The sequence below is a fragment of the Anthonomus grandis genome, chromosome 18 (assembly GCF_022605725.1).
Source record: "Anthonomus grandis grandis chromosome 18, icAntGran1.3, whole genome shotgun sequence".
NCBI classification, from domain to species: domain Eukaryota; kingdom Metazoa; phylum Arthropoda; class Insecta; order Coleoptera; family Curculionidae; genus Anthonomus; species Anthonomus grandis.
The window spans coordinates 11755441-11775496 of NC_065563.1; the positions used below are offsets into that span (position 1 = coordinate 11755441).

The 20056-nt window shown below is 31.5% G+C and overlaps 1 protein-coding gene across 3 annotated transcripts in view; it reads right to left on the reverse strand.

Moving 5' to 3' along the window:
* LOC126747095 (death-associated protein kinase 1-like) overlaps window positions 1-20056 on the reverse strand; it is a 30592-nt gene that overhangs the window by 7526 nt on the left and 3010 nt on the right. For all 3 annotated transcript variants that reach the window (XR_007664080.1, XR_007664079.1, XM_050455591.1), the window contains exons 4-10: window positions 15872-15996; window positions 15648-15821; window positions 15472-15593; window positions 15206-15416; window positions 14910-15151; window positions 9166-9357; window positions 8907-9107 (exon numbers count right to left, since the gene is read on the reverse strand). Coding sequence is in view for 1 of the 3 variants with exons in the window: in XM_050455591.1 (XP_050311548.1) it covers window positions 8907-9107; window positions 9166-9357; window positions 14910-15151; window positions 15206-15416; window positions 15472-15593; window positions 15648-15821; window positions 15872-15996 (1267 nt within the window). In the remaining 2 variants the exon portion in view is untranslated. The remainder of the gene's footprint in view (window positions 1-8906; window positions 9108-9165; window positions 9358-14909; window positions 15152-15205; window positions 15417-15471; window positions 15594-15647; window positions 15822-15871; window positions 15997-20056) is intronic.

Genomic DNA, 20056 nt, shown 5'->3' on the forward strand with positions numbered 1-20056 from the left:
CGTTTTCATGTTACAGGGTGTTTATATATAATTCCTACTGAAAATGGGGTTTTTAATCATATTTTCGGAACGCCTGGTGGTTAGTTTTCGAAATTGTTATCATATACTACTGATTTTATAGAATTTTATGCTAAAATGTATACAGGGTCAATAAAAATAAGATTCGAATAATTTTATTTCTTCCAGGGACTCCAGTGAGCAAAATATCAATATCTTGATTTTTAGTGGATGGATTTCAATCATTTTTTAGTAGTTGCTTAAAAAGCCTCTGGAGTATCATAAAAATCAATAATCATGACATTTGATCTACTAGAAATCAAGATACTCAATTGCCATTAAGAGTCAAATTATTTAATTTCTTCCAGGCACTCCAGTGAGTAAAATATCAATATCTTGATTTTTAGTGTATGGATTTCAATAATTTTTTAGTAGTTGCTTAAAAAGCCTCTGGAGTATCATAAAAATCAATAATCATGACATTTGATCTACTAGAAATCAAGATACTCAATTGCCATTAAGAGTCAAATTATTTAATTTCTTCCAGGCACTGCAGTGAGTAAAATATCAATATCTTGATTTTTAGTGCATGGATTTCAATAATTTTTTAGTAGTTGCTTAAAAAGCCTCTGGAGTATCATAAAAATCAATAATTATGACATTTGATCTACTGGAAATCAAGATACTCAATTGCCATTAAGAATCAAATTATTTAATTCCTTCCAGGCACTCCAGTGAGAAAAATATCAATATCTTGATTTTTAGTGCATGGATTTCAATAATTTTTTAGTAGTTGCTTAAAAAGCCTCTGGAGTATCATAAAAATCAATAATTATGACATTTAATCTACTAGAAATCAAGATACTCAATTGCCATTAAGAGTCAAATTATTTAATTTCTTCCAGGCACTGCAGTGAGTAAAATATCAATATCTTGATTTTTAGTGCATGGATTTCAATAATTTTTTAGTAGTTGCTTAAAAACCCCTGGAGTATCATGAAAATCAATAATTATGACATTTGATCTACTGGAAATCAAGATACTCAATTGCCATTAAGAGTCAAATTATTTAATTTCTTCCAGGCACTGCAGTGAGTAAAATATCAATATCTTGATTTTTAGTGCATGGATTTCAATAATTTTTTAGTAGTTGCTTAAAAAGCCTCTGGAGTATCATAAAAATCAATAATTATGACATTTAATCTACTAGAAATCAAGATACTCAATTGCCATTAAGAGTCAAATTATTTAATTTCTTCCAGGCACTGCAGTGAGTAAAATATCAATATCTTGATTTTTAGTGCATGGATTTCAATAATTTTTTAGTAGTTGCTTAAAAAGCCTCTGGAGTATCATAAAAATCAATAATTATGACATTTGATCTACTGGAAATCAAGATACTCAATTGCCATTAAGAATCAAATTATTTAATTCCTTCCAGGCACTCCAGTGAGAAAAATATCAATATCTTGATTTTTAGTGTATGGATTTCAATAATTTTTTAGTAGTTGCTTAAAAACCCCTGGAGTATCATGAAAATCAATAATTATGACATTTGATCTACTGGAAATCAAGATACTCAATGGCCATTAAGAGTCAAATTATTTAATTTCTTCCAGGCACTCCAATGAGAAAAATATCAATATCTTGATTTTTAGTATATGGATTTCAATAATTTTTTAGTAGTTGCTTAAAAAGCCTCTGGAGTATCATAAAAATCAATAATTATGACATTTGATCTACTAGAAATCAAGATACTCAATTGCCATTAAGAATCAAATTATTTAATTCCTTCCAGGCACTCCAGTGAGAAAAATATCAATATCTTGATTTTTAGTGCATGGATTTCAATCATTTTTTAGTAGTTGCTTAAAAAGCCTCTTGAATATCATGAAAATCAATAATTATGACATTTGATCTACTGGAAATCAAGATACTCAATTGCCATTAAGAATCAAATTATTTAATTCCTTCCAGGCACTCCAGTGAGAAAAATATCAATATCTTGATTTTTAGTGCATGGATTTCAATAATTTTTTAGTAGTTGCTTAAAAAGCCTCTTGAATATCATGAAAATCAATAATTATGACATTTGATCTACTGGAAATCAAGATACTCAATTGCCATTAAGAATCAAATTATTTAATTCCTTCCAGGCACTCCAGTGAGAAAAATATCAATATCTTGATTTTTAGTGCATGGATTTCAATAATTTTTTAGTAGTTGCTTAAAAAGCCTCTTGAATATCATGAAAATCAATAATTATGACATTTGATCTACTGGAAATCAAGATACTCAATTGCCATTAAGAGTCAAATTATTTAATTCCTTCCAGGCACTCCAGTGAGAAAAATATCAATATCTTGATTTTTAGTGGATGGATTTTAATGATTTTTTAGTAGTTGCTTAAAAAGCCCTGGAGTATCATGAAAATCAATAATTATGACATTTGATCTACTGGAAATCAAGATACTCAATGGCCATTAAGAGTCAAATTATTTAATTTCTTCCAGGCACTCCAATGAGAAAAATATCAATATCTTGATTTTTAGTGCATGGATTTCAATAATTTTTTAGTAGTTGCTTAAAAAGCCTCTTGAATATCATGAAAATCAATAATTATGACATTTGATCTACTGGAAATCAAGATACTCAATTGCCATTAAGAATCAAATTATTTAATTCCTTCCAGGCACTCCAGTGACAAAAATATCAATATCTTGATTTTTAGTGCATGGATTTCAATAATTTTTTAGTAGTTGCTTAAAAAGCCTCTTGAATATCATGAAAATCAATAATTATGACATTTGATCTACTGGAAATCAAGATACTCAATTGCCATTAAGAATCAAATTATTTAATTCCTTCCAGGCACTCCAGTGAGAAAAATATCAATATCTTGATTTTTAGTGCATGGATTTCAATAATTTTTTAGTAGTTGCTTAAAAAGCCTCTTGAATATCATGAAAATCAATAATTATGACATTTGATCTACTGGAAATCAAGATACTCAATTGCCATTAAGAGTCAAATTATTTAATTCCTTCCAGGCACTCCAGTGAGAAAAATATCAATATCTTGATTTTTAGTGGATGGATTTTAATGATTTTTTAGTAGTTGCTTAAAAAGCCCTGGAGTATCATGAAAATCAATAATTATGACATTTGATCTACTGGAAATCAAGATACTCAATGGCCATTAAGAGTCAAATTATTTAATTTCTTCCAGGCACTCCAATGAGAAAAATATCAATATCTTGATTTTTAGTGCATGGATTTCAATAATTTTTTAGTAGTTGCTTAAAAAGCCTCTTGAATATCATGAAAATCAATAATTATGACATTTGATCTACTGGAAATCAAGATACTCAATTGCCATTAAGAATCAAATTATTTAATTCCTTCCAGGCACTCCAGTGACAAAAATATCAATATCTTGATTTTTAGTGCATGGATTTCAATAATTTTTTAGTAGTTGCTTAAAAAGCCTCTTGAATATCATGAAAATCAATAATTATGACATTTGATCTACTGGAAATCAAGATACTCAATTGCCATTAAGAATCAAATTATTTAATTCCTTCCAGGCACTCCAGTGAGAAAAATATCAATATCTTGATTTTTAGTGGATGGATTTTAATGATTTTTTAGTAGTTGCTTAAAAAGCCCTGGAGTATCATGAAAATCAATAATTATGACATTTGATCTACTGGAAATCAAGATACTCAATGGCAATTAAGAGTCAAATTATTTAATTTCTTCCAGGCACTCCAGTGAGAAAAATATCAATATCTTGATTTTTAGTGGATGGATTTTAATGATTTTTTAGTAGTTGCTTAAAAAGCCCTGGAGTATCATGAAAATCAATAATTATGACATTTGATCTACTGGAAATCAAGATACTCAATGGCCATTAAGAGTCAAATTATTTAATTTCTTCCAGGCACTCCAATGAGAAAAATATCAATATCTTGATTTTTAGTGCATGGATTTCAATAATTTTTTAGTAGTTGCTTAAAAAGCCTCTTGAATATCATGAAAATCAATAATTATGACATTTGATCTACTGGAAATCAAGATACTCAATTGCCATTAAGAATCAAATTATTTAATTCCTTCCAGGCACTCCAGTGAGAAAAATATCAATATCTTGATTTTTAGTGCATGGATTTCAATCATTTTTTAGTAGTTGCTTAAGAAGCCTCTGGAGTATCATAAAAATCAATAATTATGACATTTGATCTACTGGAAATCAAGATACTCAATTGCCATTAAGAGTCAAATTATTTAATTCCTTCCAGGCACTCCAGTGAGAAAAATATCAATATCTTGATTTTTAGTGGATGGATTTTAATGATTTTTTAGTAGTTGCTTAAAAAGCCCTGGAGTATCATGAAAATCAATAATTATGACATTTGATCTACTGGAAATCAAGATACTCAATGGCCATTAAGAGTCAAATTATTTAATTTCTTCCAGGCACTCCAATGAGAAAAATATCAATATCTTGATTTTTAGTGCATGGATTTCAATAATTTTTTAGTAGTTGCTTAAAAAGCCTCTTGAATATCATGAAAATCAATAATTATGACATTTGATCTACTGGAAATCAAGATACTCAATGGCCATTAAGAGTCAAATTATTTAATTTCTTCCAGGCACTCCAATGAGAAAAATATCAATATCTTGATTTTTAGTGCATGGATTTCAATAATTTTTTAGTAGTTGCTTAAAAAGCCTCTGGAGTATCATGAAAATCAATAATTATGACATTTGATCTACTGGAAATCAAGATACTCAATGGCAATTAAGAGTCAAATTATTTAATTTCTTCCAGGCACTCCAGTGAGAAAAATATCAATATCTTGATTTTTAGTGGATGGATTTTAATGATTTTTTAGTAGTTGCTTAAAAAGCCCTGGAGTATCATGAAAATCAATAATTATGACATTTGATCTACTGGAAATCAAGATACTCAATTGCCATTAAGAATCAAATTATTTAATTCCTTCCAGGCACTCCAGTGAGAAAAATATCAATATCTTGATTTTTAGTGCATGGATTTCAATAATTTTTTAGTAGTTGCTTAAAAAGCCTCTGGAGTATCATAAAAATCAATAATTATGACATTTGATCTACTGGAAATCAAGATACTCAATTGCCATTAAGAATCAAATTATTTAATTTCTTCCAGGCACTCCAGTGAGAAAAATATCAATATCTTGATTTTTAGTGCATGGATTTCAATAATTTTTTAGTAGTTGCTTAAAAAGCCTCTGGAGTATCATAAAAATCAATAATTATGACATTTGATCTACTGGAAATCAAGATACTCAATGGCAATTAAGAGTCAAATTATTTAATTTCTTCCAGGCACTCCAGTGAGAAAAATATCAATATCTTGATTTTTAGTGCATGGATTTCAATAATTTTTTAGTAGTTGCTTAAAAACCCCTGGAGTATCATGAAAATCAATAATTATGACATTTGATCTACTGGAAATCAAGATACTCAATGGCCATTAAGAGTCAAATTATTTAATTTCTTCCAGGCACTCCAATGAGAAAAATATCAATATCTTGATTTTTAGTATATGGATTTCAATAATTTTTTAGTAGTTGCTTAAAAAGCCTCTGGAGTATCATAAAAATCAATAATTATGACATTTGATCTACTAGAAATCAAGATACTCAATTGCCATTAAGAATCAAATTATTTAATTCCTTCCAGGCACTCCAGTGAGAAAAATATCAATATCTTGATTTTTAGTGCATGGATTTCAATAATTTTTTAGTAGTTGCTTAAAAACCCCTGGAGTATCATGAAAATCAATAATTATGACATTTGATCTACTGGAAATCAAGATACTCAATGGCCATTAAGAGTCAAATTATTTAATTCCTTCCAGGCACTCCAGTGAGAAAAATATCAATATCTTGATTTTTAGTGCATGGATTTCAATAATTTTTTAGTAGTTGCTTAAAAAGCCTCTTGAATATCATGAAAATCAATAATTATGACATTTGATCTACTGGAAATCAAGATACTCAATTGCCATTAAGAGTCAAATTATTTAATTCCTTCCAGGCACTCCAGTGAGAAAAATATCAATATCTTGATTTTTAGTGTATGGATTTCAATAATTTTTTAGTAGTTGCTTAAAAACCCCTGGAGTATCATGAAAATCAATAATTATGACATTTGATCTACTGGAAATCAAGATACTCAATGGCCATTAAGAGTCAAATTATTTAATTTCTTCCAGGCACTCCAATGAGAAAAATATCAATATCTTGATTTTTAGTATATGGATTTCAATAATTTTTTAGTAGTTGCTTAAAAAGCCTCTGGAGTATCATAAAAATCAATAATTATGACATTTGATCTACTAGAAATCAAGATACTCAATTGCCATTAAGAATCAAATTATTTAATTCCTTCCAGGCACTCCAGTGAGAAAAATATCAATATCTTGATTTTTAGTGCATGGATTTCAATAATTTTTTAGTAGTTGCTTAAAAAGCCTCTTGAATATCATGAAAATCAATAATTATGACATTTGATCTACTGGAAATCAAGATACTCAATTGCCATTAAGAATCAAATTATTTAATTCCTTCCAGGCACTCCAGTGAGAAAAATATCAATATCTTGATTTTTAGTGCATGGATTTCAATAATTTTTTAGTAGTTGCTTAAAAAGCCTCTTGAATATCATGAAAATCAATAATTATGACATTTGATCTACTGGAAATCAAGATACTCAATTGCCATTAAGAGTCAAATTATTTAATTCCTTCCAGGCACTCCAGTGAGAAAAATATCAATATCTTGATTTTTAGTGGATGGATTTTAATGATTTTTTAGTAGTTGCTTAAAAAGCCTCTGGAGTATCATGAAAATCAATAATTATGACATTTGATCTACTGGAAATCAAGATACTCAATTGCCATTAAGAGTCAAATTATTTAATTCCTTCCAGGCACTCCAGTGAGAAAAATATCAATATCTTGATTTTTAGTGGATGGATTTTAATGATTTTTTAGTAGTTGCTTAAAAAGCCTCTGGAGTATCATAAAAATCAATAATCATGACATTTGATCTACTGGAAATCAAGATACTCAATTGCCATTAAGAATCAAATTATTTAATTCCTTCCAGGCACTCCAGTGAGAAAAATATCAATATCTTGATTTTTAGTGGATGGATTTCAATAATTTTTTAGTAGTTGCTTAAAAAGCCTCTGGAGTATCATGAAAATCAATAATTATGACATTTGATCTACTGGAAATCAAGATACTCAATTGCCATTAAGAGTCAAATTATTTAATTCCTTCCAGGCACTCCAGTGAGAAAAATATCAATATCTTGATTTTTAGTGGATGGATTTCAATAATTTTTTAGTAGTTGCTTAAAAAGCCTCTGGAGTATCATGAAAATCAATAATTATGACATTTGATCTACTGGAAATCAAGATACTCAATTGCCATTAAGAATCAAATTATTTAATTCCTTCCAGGCACTCCAGTGAGAAAAATATCAATATCTTGATTTTTAGTGCATGGATTTCAATAATTTTTTAGTAGTTGCTTAAAAAGCCTCTGGAGTATCATAGAAATCAATAATCATAACATTTGATCTACTAGAAATCAAGATACTCAATTGCCATTAAGAGTCAAATTATTTAATTCCTTCCAGGCACTCCAGTGAGAAAAATATCAATATCTTGATTTTTAGTGGATGGATTTCAATAATTTTTTTAGTAGTTGCTTAAAAAGCCTCTGGAGTATCATAAAAATCAATAATTATGACATTTGAACTACTGGAAATCAAGATACTCAATGGCAATTAAGAGTCAAATTATTTAATTTCTTCCAGGCACTCCAGTGAGAAAAATATCAATATCTTGATTTTTAGTGGATGGATTTTAATGATTTTTTAGTAGTTGCTTAAAAAGCCTCTGGAGTATCATAGAAATCAATAATTATGACATTTGATCTACTGAAAATCAAGATACTCAATTGCCATTAAGAGTCAAATTATTTAATTCCTTCCAGGCACTCCAGTGAGAAAAATATCAATATCTTGATTTTTAGTCTATGGATTTCAATGATTTTTTTAGTAGTTGCTTAAAAAGCCTCTGGAGTATCATAAAAATCAATAATTATGACATTTGAACTACTGGAAATCAAGATACTCAATGGCAATTAAGAGTCAAATTATTTAATTTCTTCCAGGCACTCCAGTGAGAAAAATATCAATATCTTGATTTTTAGTGGATGGATTTTAATGATTTTTTAGTAGTTGCTTAAAAAGCCTCTGGAGTATCATAGAAATCAATAATTATGACATTTGATCTACTGAAAATCAAGATACTCAATTGCCATTAAGAGTCAAATTATTTAATTCCTTCCAGGCACTCCAGTGGGAAAAATATCAATATCTTGATTTTTAGTGCACGGATTTCAATAATTTTTTAGTAGTTGCTTAAAAAGCCTCTGAAGTAACATAAAAATCAATAATTATGACATTTGATCTACTGGAAATCAAGATACTCAATTGCCATTAAGAGTCAAATTATTTAATTCCTTCCAGGCACTCCAGTGAGAAAAATATCAATATCTTGATTTTTAGTGTATGGATTTTAATAGTATATAGTAACAAAATATTATAAAATTAGTTAGTACCAATAACAGTAGTGTATACGATAAAAATACAAAAAAACCATCTTCAATAGGAATTATAAAAAACACCCTGCAGCATGGAAACGATTCACTTTTCAAGATTCCTGTATATGAAGTTTTGGCCTTATTTTTAGACAAAAATGCGGCTGGTGAAATATTACGATGTAATTTCGAGACACCCTGTATAGAGTGAAATTTATAACAAAATCCTCCTTGAGGTGTCTTACCGGGACGCACAAGTCCAGACACTCCAGCAACTCCAGGACCCCACTGGCGTCGCACTGGGTGTACGAACTCTGAAAATCTTCCGCGGTGTAGACCCCGATTTCTCGCGCTTGCGCTCTAAAGTGAGTGGAGAGGAGCTCCCCCAGCAGCTTATGTCCTAGCCATGGTATAGAGAGAACCACCAGGTGTTGAACGCAATAAACCTTGAGGAAATTAAGGGTTATTTTGTAGGCTTTAAAGGGTGGAAATGGGCTGATGTACCTCGCCCATAACGTGAAGTTGGTCCAAGAGTTCGTCTATGTGCTCGTCCGAGGCCAACAAGTTGACGTTGGTCCTGAGCAGATCGGAAAAGTTCGACTTGTTCAGGACCGGAAACTGGTCGTAGTCGTGGCGCAGCCCTACGAGCCACGATAGGGCGTTTTCTAGAAGTCCCGTCCAGGTTCCCACGGTTTTCTAAAGGGAAGTATTAAAGGTTGAAATTAGGGGGGATTTTTTTGCTATAAACGAGACATTTCTGTGAAAGGATATTTGTTAGACCAGACACGTCCCAGTGCAAATTGTAATACGAAAATGTCAAGTTGACAACGATAGTTTAGCCAATGTGTCTGGAATAAACAAACGAATATACCGAAACAAACACCGTTCTCATATTGTGAAATTGTTAGGTAAGAAGTTCGCTTTTTTGTAGTAAAAGTCTTATTTATTAATATTCGCATTATTTCTTAAGGTATTACCAAGAATATGTTGGTAAAAGTAGCAAAAAAAATACGCTAATCAAAATAACCCTAGCTACTTTAATTTTTAAGCCAGAATGACGTTTTTACCCTCGAATACATCTTCAAGAATCCCACTATAGAAATGTAAAAAATGATGACAATATCTTTCATAGTTTCCAAGTTACGACCAAAAATGTCAGCTAATGAATAAAAATCTTGTAATTGCAATATGATTCTAAAAACCTCAAATTTAATGGCTCTGGGACCTTGGTAGACAAAATTGACTCTAACTCAAAAAGTTTTTGAGGTACAACAATCGTTTTCATATGAAATTGTTGTGTAAGAAGTGCCCTTTCTTGTACTATAACCCTTTTAAAAATATCGTTGCTATTTCCTAAGATATTCTTAGGGAAAGTTGGAATTTGTTAAAAAAAGTAGCTAAAAAAACTACCCCAACCAAAACAGGCCTAATTACCTCAATTTTTGTCCCAGAATGACTTTTTTACCCTCAAATTGATCATCAAGAATTCCACTACAAAGAGGTAAAAAAATTTTAAGAATACCTTAAGTAGTTTCCAAATTATGACCAAAAATGTCGGCTTAAAAACAAAAATCTTGTAATTGCACCATAGGTAAAAAAAATCAAATTTAGTGCCTCTAAGACCTTGGTCGACAACATTGCCCCTAAATTAAAAAGTATTTGAGGTACAACAATCGTTCTCATATGAAATTGTTGGATAAGAAGTGCCCTTTTGTTCACTAAAACCCTTTTAAAAATACCACAACTATTTCTTAAGATATCATAAAGAAAAGTTAGAATTTATTAAAGAAAAGTAGCAAAAAAAACTACCCTAACCAAAACAGCCCTAACTATGACACCTTTTATCCCAGAATGGTATGTTTAACCTCGAATTCATCCTTAGGAATCCCACTATAAAAATGTAAAAAAATCATGACAATATCTTCCATATTTTCCAAGTTATTACCAAAAATGTCAGCTAATGAATAAAAATCTTGTAATAGCAATATGATTCTAAAAACCTCAAACTTAGTGGCTTTAGGACCTTGGTAAACAAAATTGCCTCTAACTCAAAAAGTTTTTGAGGTACAACAATCGTTCTCATACGAAATTGTTGGGTAAGAAATTCCCTTTCCTGTACTATAACTCTTTTAAAAATATCCTTGCTATTTCCTAAGATATTCTTAGGGAAAGTTGGAATTTGTTAAAAAAAGTAGCTAAAAAAACTACCCCAACCAAAACAGCCCTAATTACCTCAATTTTTGTCCCAGAATGACTTTTTTACCCTCAAATTGATCATCAAGAATCCCACTACAAAGAGGTAAAAAAATTAGCAGCATATCTTAAGTAGTTTCCAAATTATGACCAAAAATGTCGGCTAATAAACAAACATCTTGTAATTGCAACATAGGTAAAAAAAAATCAAATTTAGTGCCTCTAAGACCTTGGTCGACAAAATTGCCCTTAAATTAAAAAGTATTTGAGGTACAACAATCATTCTCATATGAAAATGTTCGATAAGAAATGCCCTTTTGTTCCCTAAAACCCTTTTAAAAATACCACAATTATTTCTTAAGATATCATAAAGAAAACTAGAATTTGTTAAAGAAAAGTAGTAAAAAAAAACTACCCTAACCAAAACAGCCCTAACAATGACACCTTTTATCCCAGAATGGTATGTTTAACCTTAAATTCATCCTTAGGAATCCCACTATAAAAATGTAAAAAAATCATGACAATATCTTCCATATTTTCCAAGTTATGACCAAAAATGTCAGCTAATGAATAAAAATCTTGTAATAGCAATATGATTCTAAAAACCTCAAACTTCGTGGCTTTAGGACCTTGGTAGACAAAATTGACTCTAACTCAAAAAGTTTTTGAGGTACAACAATCGTTCTCATATGAAATTGTTGTGTAAGAAGTGCCCTTTTTTGTACTATAACCCTTTTAAAAATATCGTTGCTATTTCCTAAGATATTCTTAGGGAAAGTTAGAATTTGTTGAGAAAAATAGCTAAAAAAACTTCCTCAACCAAAACAGGCCTAAGTACCTCAATTTTTGTCCCAGAATGACTTTTTTACCTTCGAATTGATCATCAAGAATCCCACTACAAAGAGGTAAAAAAATTAGAAGAATATCTTAAGTAGTTCCCACATTATGACCAAAAATGTCGGCTTAAAAACAAAAATCTTGTAATTGCACCATAGGTAAAAAAAATCAAATTTAGTGCCTCTAAGACCTTGGTCGACAACATTGCCCCTAAATTAAAAAGTATTTGAGGTACAACAATCGTTCTCATATGAAATTATTTGGTAAGAAATTCCCTTTCCTGTACTACAACTCTTTTAAAAATATCCTTACTATTTCCTAAGATATTCTTAGGGAAAGTTAGAATTTGTTGAGAAAAATAGCTGAAAAAACTACCCCAACCAAAACAGCCCTAATTACCTCAATTTTTGTCCCAGAATGACTTTTTTACCCTTAACCTGATCGTCAAGTATTCCACTATAAAGAGATGAAAAAATTAGAAGAATATCTTAAGTAGTTTCCAAATTATGACCAAAAATGTCGGCTAATGAATAAAAATCTTGTAATTGCAATATGATTCTAAAAACCTCAAACTTAGTGGCTTTAGGACCTTAGTAGACAAAATTGACTCTAACTCAAAAAGTATTTGAGGCACAACAATCGTTCTCATATGAAATTGTTGGGTAAGAAATGCCCTTTTGTTCACTAAAACCTTTTTAAAAATACCACAACTATTTCTTAAGATATCATAAAGAAAAGTTAGAATTTATTAAAGAAAAGTAGCAAAAAAAACTACCCTAACCAAAACAGCCCTAACTACGACACCTTTTATTCCAGAATAGTATGTTTACCCTCAAATTCATCCTCAGGAATCCCACTATAAAGATGTAAAAAAATCATGACAGTATCTTCCATATTTTCCAAATTATGACCAAAAATGTCGGCTAATGAATAAAAATCTTGTAATTGCAATATGATTTTAAAAACCTCAAACTTAGTGGCTTTAGGACCTTGGTAGACAAAATTGACTCTAACTCAAAAAGTATTTGAGGTACAACAATCGTTCTCATATGAAATTATTTGGTAAGAAGTGCCCTTTCCTGTACTATAACTCTTTTAAAAATATCCTTGCTATTTCCTAAGATATTCTTAGGGAAGGTTAGAATTTGTTGAGAAAAATAGCTAAAAAAACTACATCAACCAAAACAGCCCTAATTACCTTAATTTTTGTCCCAGAATTACTTTTTTACCCTCAGATTAATCATCAAGAATCCCACTATAAAGAGGTGAAAAAATTAGAAGAATATCTTAAGTAGTTCCCACATTATGACCAAAAATGTCGGCTTAAAAACAAAAATCTTGTAATTGCAATATGGTTCTAAAAAGTTCAAATTTACTGGCTTCGAAACTTTGCTACACACAATTGTCTCTAACTCAAAAAGTATTTGAGATACAGGAATCGTTATCATATGAAATTGTTTGGAAAGAAATTTCCTCTCTTGCGCTAAAACTCTGTTACGAATATCTCCACTATTTCTTAAAATATTCTCAAGCAAAGTTAGGATTTGTTCAAAAAAAATAGCAAAAAAAAAAGACACCCTAACCAAAACTGCTTCAACTACCTCAATTTCTAATCCAGAAAGACGGTTTCGCCCTCAAAATGATTCTCAGGAATCCCACTACAAAGATTGCACACCTCACAGTGTTAATTCCAAGCATGAATATTTGTACAGTACAAAGTAGTTAGGGGTCTCATGGACCTATGTTACTATAATTATGTTTTGCTAAAGAAAACCAATTTTCTCATGTAATGTTATGACGGTTAAGTAAAATAACAATATTTGCTAGACTTCGCCATATTGATATTTTATTTAATGTTACTGAATAAAGGCCAGATTTATTTAATTATATAAAAAGAATATGAGAATATCTTAAGTATTTTTCAAATTATTAGAGAAAGTTAGAATTTGTTAAAGAAACCGCCCTAACTTCCACAAATTTTACCCCAGAATGATGTTTTTACCCTCAAATTCATTATCAAGAATCCGGCTATAAAGGTGCAAAAAATTTTGAAAATATCTCAAGTAGTTCCCAAATTATGACCAAAAATGTCGGCCAATAAACAAAAATGTTGTAATTGCAACATGAGTAAAAAAAATCAAATTTAGTGCCTCTAGGACCTTGGTCGACAAAATTGACTCTAACTCAAAAAGTATTTGAGGTACAACAATCGTTGTCATATGAAATTGTTTGGTAAGAAGTGCCCTTTCCTGTACTATAACTCTTTTGAAAATATACTTGCTATTTCCTAAGATATTTTTAGGGAAAGTTAGAATTTGTTAAGAAAAATAGCTGAAAAAACTAACCCAACCAAAACAGCCCTTATTACCTCAATTTTTATCCCAAAAAGACCTTTTTACCCTTAATCTGATCATCAAGTATTCCACTATAAAGAGATGACAAAATTAGAAGAATATCTTAAGTAGTTCCCAAATTATGATCAAAAATGTCGGCTAATGAATAAAAATCTTGTAATAGCAATATGATTCTAAAAACCTGAAACTTAGTGGCTTTAGGACCTTGATAGACAAAATTGACTCTAACTCAAAAAGTATTTGAGGTACAACAATCGTTCTCATATGAAATTGTTGTGTAAGAAGTGCCCTTTCTTGTACTATAACCCTTTTAAAAATATCGTTGCTATTTCCTAAGATATTCTTAGGGAAAGTTGGAATTTGTTAAAAAAAGTAGCTAAAAAAACTTCCTCAACCAAAACAGCCTTTATTACCTCAATTTTTGTCCCAGAATGACTTTTTTACCCTCAAATTGATCATCAAGAACTCCACTACAAAGAGGTAAAAAAATTTTAAGAATACCTTAAGTAGTTCCCAAATTATGACCAAAAATGTCGGCTAATAAACAAAAATCTTGTAATTGCAATATGCTTCTAAAAAGCTCAAATTTGGTGCTTCACAAAAGTGTCTCTAACTCAAAAAGTATTTGAGGTACAGGAATCGTTCTCATATAAAATTATTGTGTAAGAAATCCACTTTCTTGGACTAAAATCGTGTTAAACCCCACTATTTCCCAAGATATTCTTAAGAAAAGTTAAAAAAACTACCTCAACCAAAACAAGCCCTAACTACCTCAACTTTTAACCCAGAACAACATGTTCACCCTCGAATCCACGTTCAGGAATCCCACGCATAAATTACCACGCCATATTTACTTGAACAAACCTGCAAACAATTCTGCTTAACGCCCGCCAACGTCGATTTAAACAGTTTGAAAGCGTGCGAGGCGGGAATGTTGGCGTCCATAACGACCACATTGTCCATAAGGTTCGGCACGTGGGGCATCAGTTTCCGGACGGTTTTCAGGGTGTTTTGGGCGTCGGGACACGTCCACTCGCCGTGGTGGTTCTTGGTGGCTCGCGTTTGGTCCGCGTGGGTCGCCACCAAGATCACAGGTCCGTATTCGCCTTGAAACAGCCCCCCTTTTTACTGGTACAACATCAGTCAAAGTCAGTACTTACATGTCGGCAGGTCGGCTTTTTGTCTTGCCAGCAAGAAATTCAACCAGAAACAAACCTGCCGGATTTGTACCGCGGGTGAGTCGTCCGCCCTGAACAAAACGGCCGTCACGGCATAAGGGGTGGGCCACAGAAAATGGTGGTACACCGGAAAGTAGGTTTCTTGCCCCGAGAAGTCCCATACCGTAACGTCCCCCACGGAAGACACATCCACCTACAAAAAAATGATTAAAATACCCCCCCATAAAACATTAAAAAAAAAAACACACATTTTGCACATGTATCCCACTAGTCGAATGATAATTAACCCCCGGTTCAAAATTAATACTGTTCTGCCTAGAAGTGACATCCATTTCTATATGCGTGCAGCTGATAGGAGAACATGGCCTGGCTGCAACAAACTTATATTAGCAAATTAAGCTCCGTTAAATGTAATTCTTTATACATTTATTACTGTGGGCCGAACTGGACCTCCGAAACAAAGATCCGAACAGGCCAGCATTCAGACTTTTAACAAAAGCCGTCTTGCCCACCCCGCAGTGCCCCAGGAGCCTCAGGGAGAGCTTTAGGGCTGGCCTGGACGTAGGGACCAACTGTCTGGCATAATGGTCCCGATGCCCTAAATTCCCTGCCTATATTATCACTATCGCTCATAAAGAATTATATTACCTGAGACCCTTAACTTGTCCAACAGTTCGGCAATATCATTAAAACCATACTTAAGGGCCGTTATGTCGGCCCTAATATTATCAAAGTTTCTCACTTCTATATTGCAACCGGCCGCACACAAACACCTGAAACTCCCTTTGTTTATAACATAATTAAGGCGTCGTAGTAGTGATGTAAAAAAACACGTTTTTTTTAAATTAAAAAAAACCGTTAAAAAAAACCAATTAAAAACGCGTTTTTTTTGTTTTTTATTGTTTTTTATTATTTTTTATGTTTGCAGAGGATTAATATTTTGAAATTGTTTATGGTTAAAAACGCCCATTCCAATATTATTTTGACAAAATATTAAAAAACTAGCAGTTTTACGTAGTTTTTAGCAAAAATTTAAAAATAAAACTTTTACTGCCTTACCAAAAGGGATGTCAAGAAAATAAATAATAAAGGTTAAAACCGATTATTTTTTAACTCCGATTATAACCGGTTATTTTTTCACTTTGTTTATAACCGGGTATACGGTTATAGAACAGAGATATCACTATTTCCATTATAATCCATTCAAATCCGACCAATTAAAAAAAAATTGCTAAAAAAAATCGCATTCGCCTCTGTCTGAACGTAACCTTTGGCCATTTCCACCAAACAGATTTTAAGTTTACTTAAAAGTTAAGTATCGAATGCAATGTAAATTTTCTATCTTTAAGCTCGGCTTAGCTTAAGTCACACTTAACTTAAGTATACAATGTGCCTGATGGAAATGGCCATTAATCCACAACAAAAAAGAGCAGAAGAGAAAAAAAAAGAAAAATCACCATATATATTACCAAGTAAACCATAGAGAAAATAATATTTTTTTTAAGAACCGGATATTTGCAATAACCGGTGTTATATGTCAGTTATAACCGGATAGTTTTATTTCATAATAAAATAACCGGTTACTAAAAAACCGGTGTTTCACCAAAAAATGACATCCCTACTTACCAATTATTTCTTTAACGTTAGCATCATTGCCTTGCCTTCGGGAAATCACCGAAATTTCGCTCGTCATTCGTCGTTCGTCTTCGTTGAAAAATTAAAAACCGGGGGAATTACCGATCTGCTTTTGCAGGTGTTCTGTTTTTATTTTGTGATTTACCAGTCTTACTGCAAAATTGTTTGCGTTTCGTGCTTATTTAAGTAAGTCTGATTTAGTAAATAGGTTTACAATCAAAAGCATTTTTCCTGCGTCTTATGTTATTTAATTATTTGATACCTGCTGTATATTGACAAACATTAAATATTTACAATGTCTTCGAGTTCTTCGCGTGATTCCCGGGGAAGGAAAAATTGTAAAGTGTATTCCCTCTTTAAAATGATAAAAACTCAGAGCAAAACTCCTCAAGTAGAGTGCATGTTTTGTGCTCTTCAATTGTCTAAAAATGGGACACGTATGGTAGGGCACATTAAAAAGTGCCAAAAATGCCCAGAAGAAATTAAATTAAAATATGGACTGACTGACGGAAAGCAGCAAAAAATTGGACCATTACAAACAATACAAGAAAAAATCGAGGCAAAAGGTATGTATTAGTTACTTAGTTAGTATTAAAACTCTGAAAACTCAAGAAAGAATATAAATTATAATAAAGAAAATATACAGGGTGTCCCGAATTGCATGGACCAAACTTCACCAGCGTATTCCTGTGATTAAAACAACCCTAGTTTGCTATATAAACATATACTGGGACATGCTTAGTTTTCCAAATACAGGGTGTTAAACTTTTAAGAAAAAAAATGTTTTTTGGTCATAAGTTTTTTATTACACAAGATATTTATCTGAAATTTTGTGTACAGATCTAAAAAAATAAAATGACTTTTCCATTTTCCAATATAAAAGATTTTTTACTTTTTTATCAGTGGCGTCCGTATGGGATTTTTATAGATTGACCTTAAAAAAATTGTTCGCCACTGGTTTTATTTTTAACACAAAAATTATTATTAAATTCCTTACTTAATTTGAAGCAATTTTCACCCATATCTTCTTTTCGTACGATGCACGGTTTTCCAGTAAAAAAATAAAAACTATTTTAACAATATTTTTTGTAATGCATAGTTTAATTTTCCATTGTTAATTTGTGTAGCAAAACCTAAAAGAGGGTAATTAATAGTTAATTAAATTTAAAGTATTTTACAAAACTACGCTTTATTAGTAAAAGTTTTTAAAATTACTCCTTATTATACACTTATTTTTTTTTCCTTAAAACTTGAACACCCTGTATTTCGAAAACTAAGCATTTCCCGATATATGTTTATATAGCAAACTAGGGTTGTTTTAATCACAGGAATACGCTGGTGAAGTTTGGTCCATGCAATTCGGGACACCCTGTATATTTCCAAATTTCCCTTTTCTTTATTGGACACACATTCCTAAACATATCTATATTTTACACGTTATTTTTTATTTTAAATAAATTTAAATTTTATCTGTAGGCAAACTGAAAACACTATCCAAAGATGTATCCACATTCCTGGATAAAATGACGCCTCAACAAAAAGAAAAAGCCGATGAGCTGCTTAGTCGAGCAATCTATTCAAGCCAAGCGCCACTGGCTTTAGTAGAGAATGCACAGTGGCAGAAGTTTTTTAATTTCCTCAGACCAGCTTATCAAATACCTTCCCGCCACCTTGTATCAGGTCCACTCTTAGATAGTGAATACCTACGTGTTAAGGCTATGATTTCTGAAAACATTGGTAAGATTTAGTATTTATTTTACTTTTTACCATGCACCAAAAAACATAACATAACATAAAAAAAAATTCAGTTAAATAAAATAATGAAATTTCATGTTTTTTTACGTTCTAAATTTTATCAAAACTTTCTTAAAGGAATTTTTCTACCCTCGTAGTGGCAATTGGCATAGTGATAGCCAGATTTTAGGGGCGGCGGGGTGCTAAGTTTTTAGCCTTAAAGAACAAACCTAACCTATTGTTTCTAAGAAGTAATCTTAAGGTTATTACAATAGACAGGTTACCTAGTAACTTTCTAACAAATCAGTACATCCTTTTTAAACTATAGACTCAAAAATAAAAAATACCTAAAAAAAGCGCTTGTCTCCACAATGTATACATTGTATACAAAAACAAAACTGTCTGAATCGAGAATCCTGTCAAATGACGGGTCAAGTAAGATGACCTGTCTATTATAATAACATGAAAGTAATGTGTGATTTCACCATTATTAAAATACACACAAAATAAGTAACAAATTACCCTACAGTATGGTAATTAGGTAAAAATGACAATTATTATTTCATTATTTTAAGCTGGAGCACATTCTGTTGGACTTATGGTGGATGGATGGTCCAATATCAGGAACGAATCTATCCTAAACTTTGTCGTCACAACTCCAAAGCCATTTCTTTTTAAAATTATGCCAACGGGAACTGCACCTCACACCGCAGAATATATGGCAAAAACTCTTGGCACAGTAATACGAGAAATTGGTCCTCAAAAGGTGTTTGGCATAGTAACAGACAATGCAGCAAATATGAAGGCTGCTTGGGATTTGATAGAAAACGAGTTTGATAATAAAATTTTTACATATGGATGCTTTGCTCATTCCCTTAATTTAATATTTACCGATTTAAAAAATTTAACAAGTCTAAAATCGTTTACTGCAGAGAGTGTTGCCCTCACAAAGGCCATCCGACAAAGCCATATTTTATCAGCCTGGGTCAAGGAAAAACAACAGGAATTAAAAATAAGTTGCAGTCTTAAACTCCCAGTGCCTACCAGATGGGGATCATTAGTTCATTGTTTTAAATCCTTGCTTGCCAACAAACAAATAATAAAAATGTTGGCTATTGATGAAACAATTGAAAAGGCTGTAAGCAAACACTCATTCCTAAAAAAAAGTGCTTTAAGCGATATATTTTGGGACCGGGTTCAGGGATATATTATGTTACTGGAACCAATTGCTGACACAATTACCTCTATAGAAGGTGACAAACCAACCATTTCAAAATGTCTGTATCTATTTAAAAAAATGGTTAGCACCTCATTGGAATCTCTGTCCAAAAGTCCATTATTAACCAAAGAGGAAGCAGATGTAAGAGCAATTTTTAAAAATAGAGAGAAGTTTGCTCTTTATAGTATTCACTATGTAGCTAATCTTTTAGATCCTAAATATTGTGGCAGCGAACTTACCTCGGA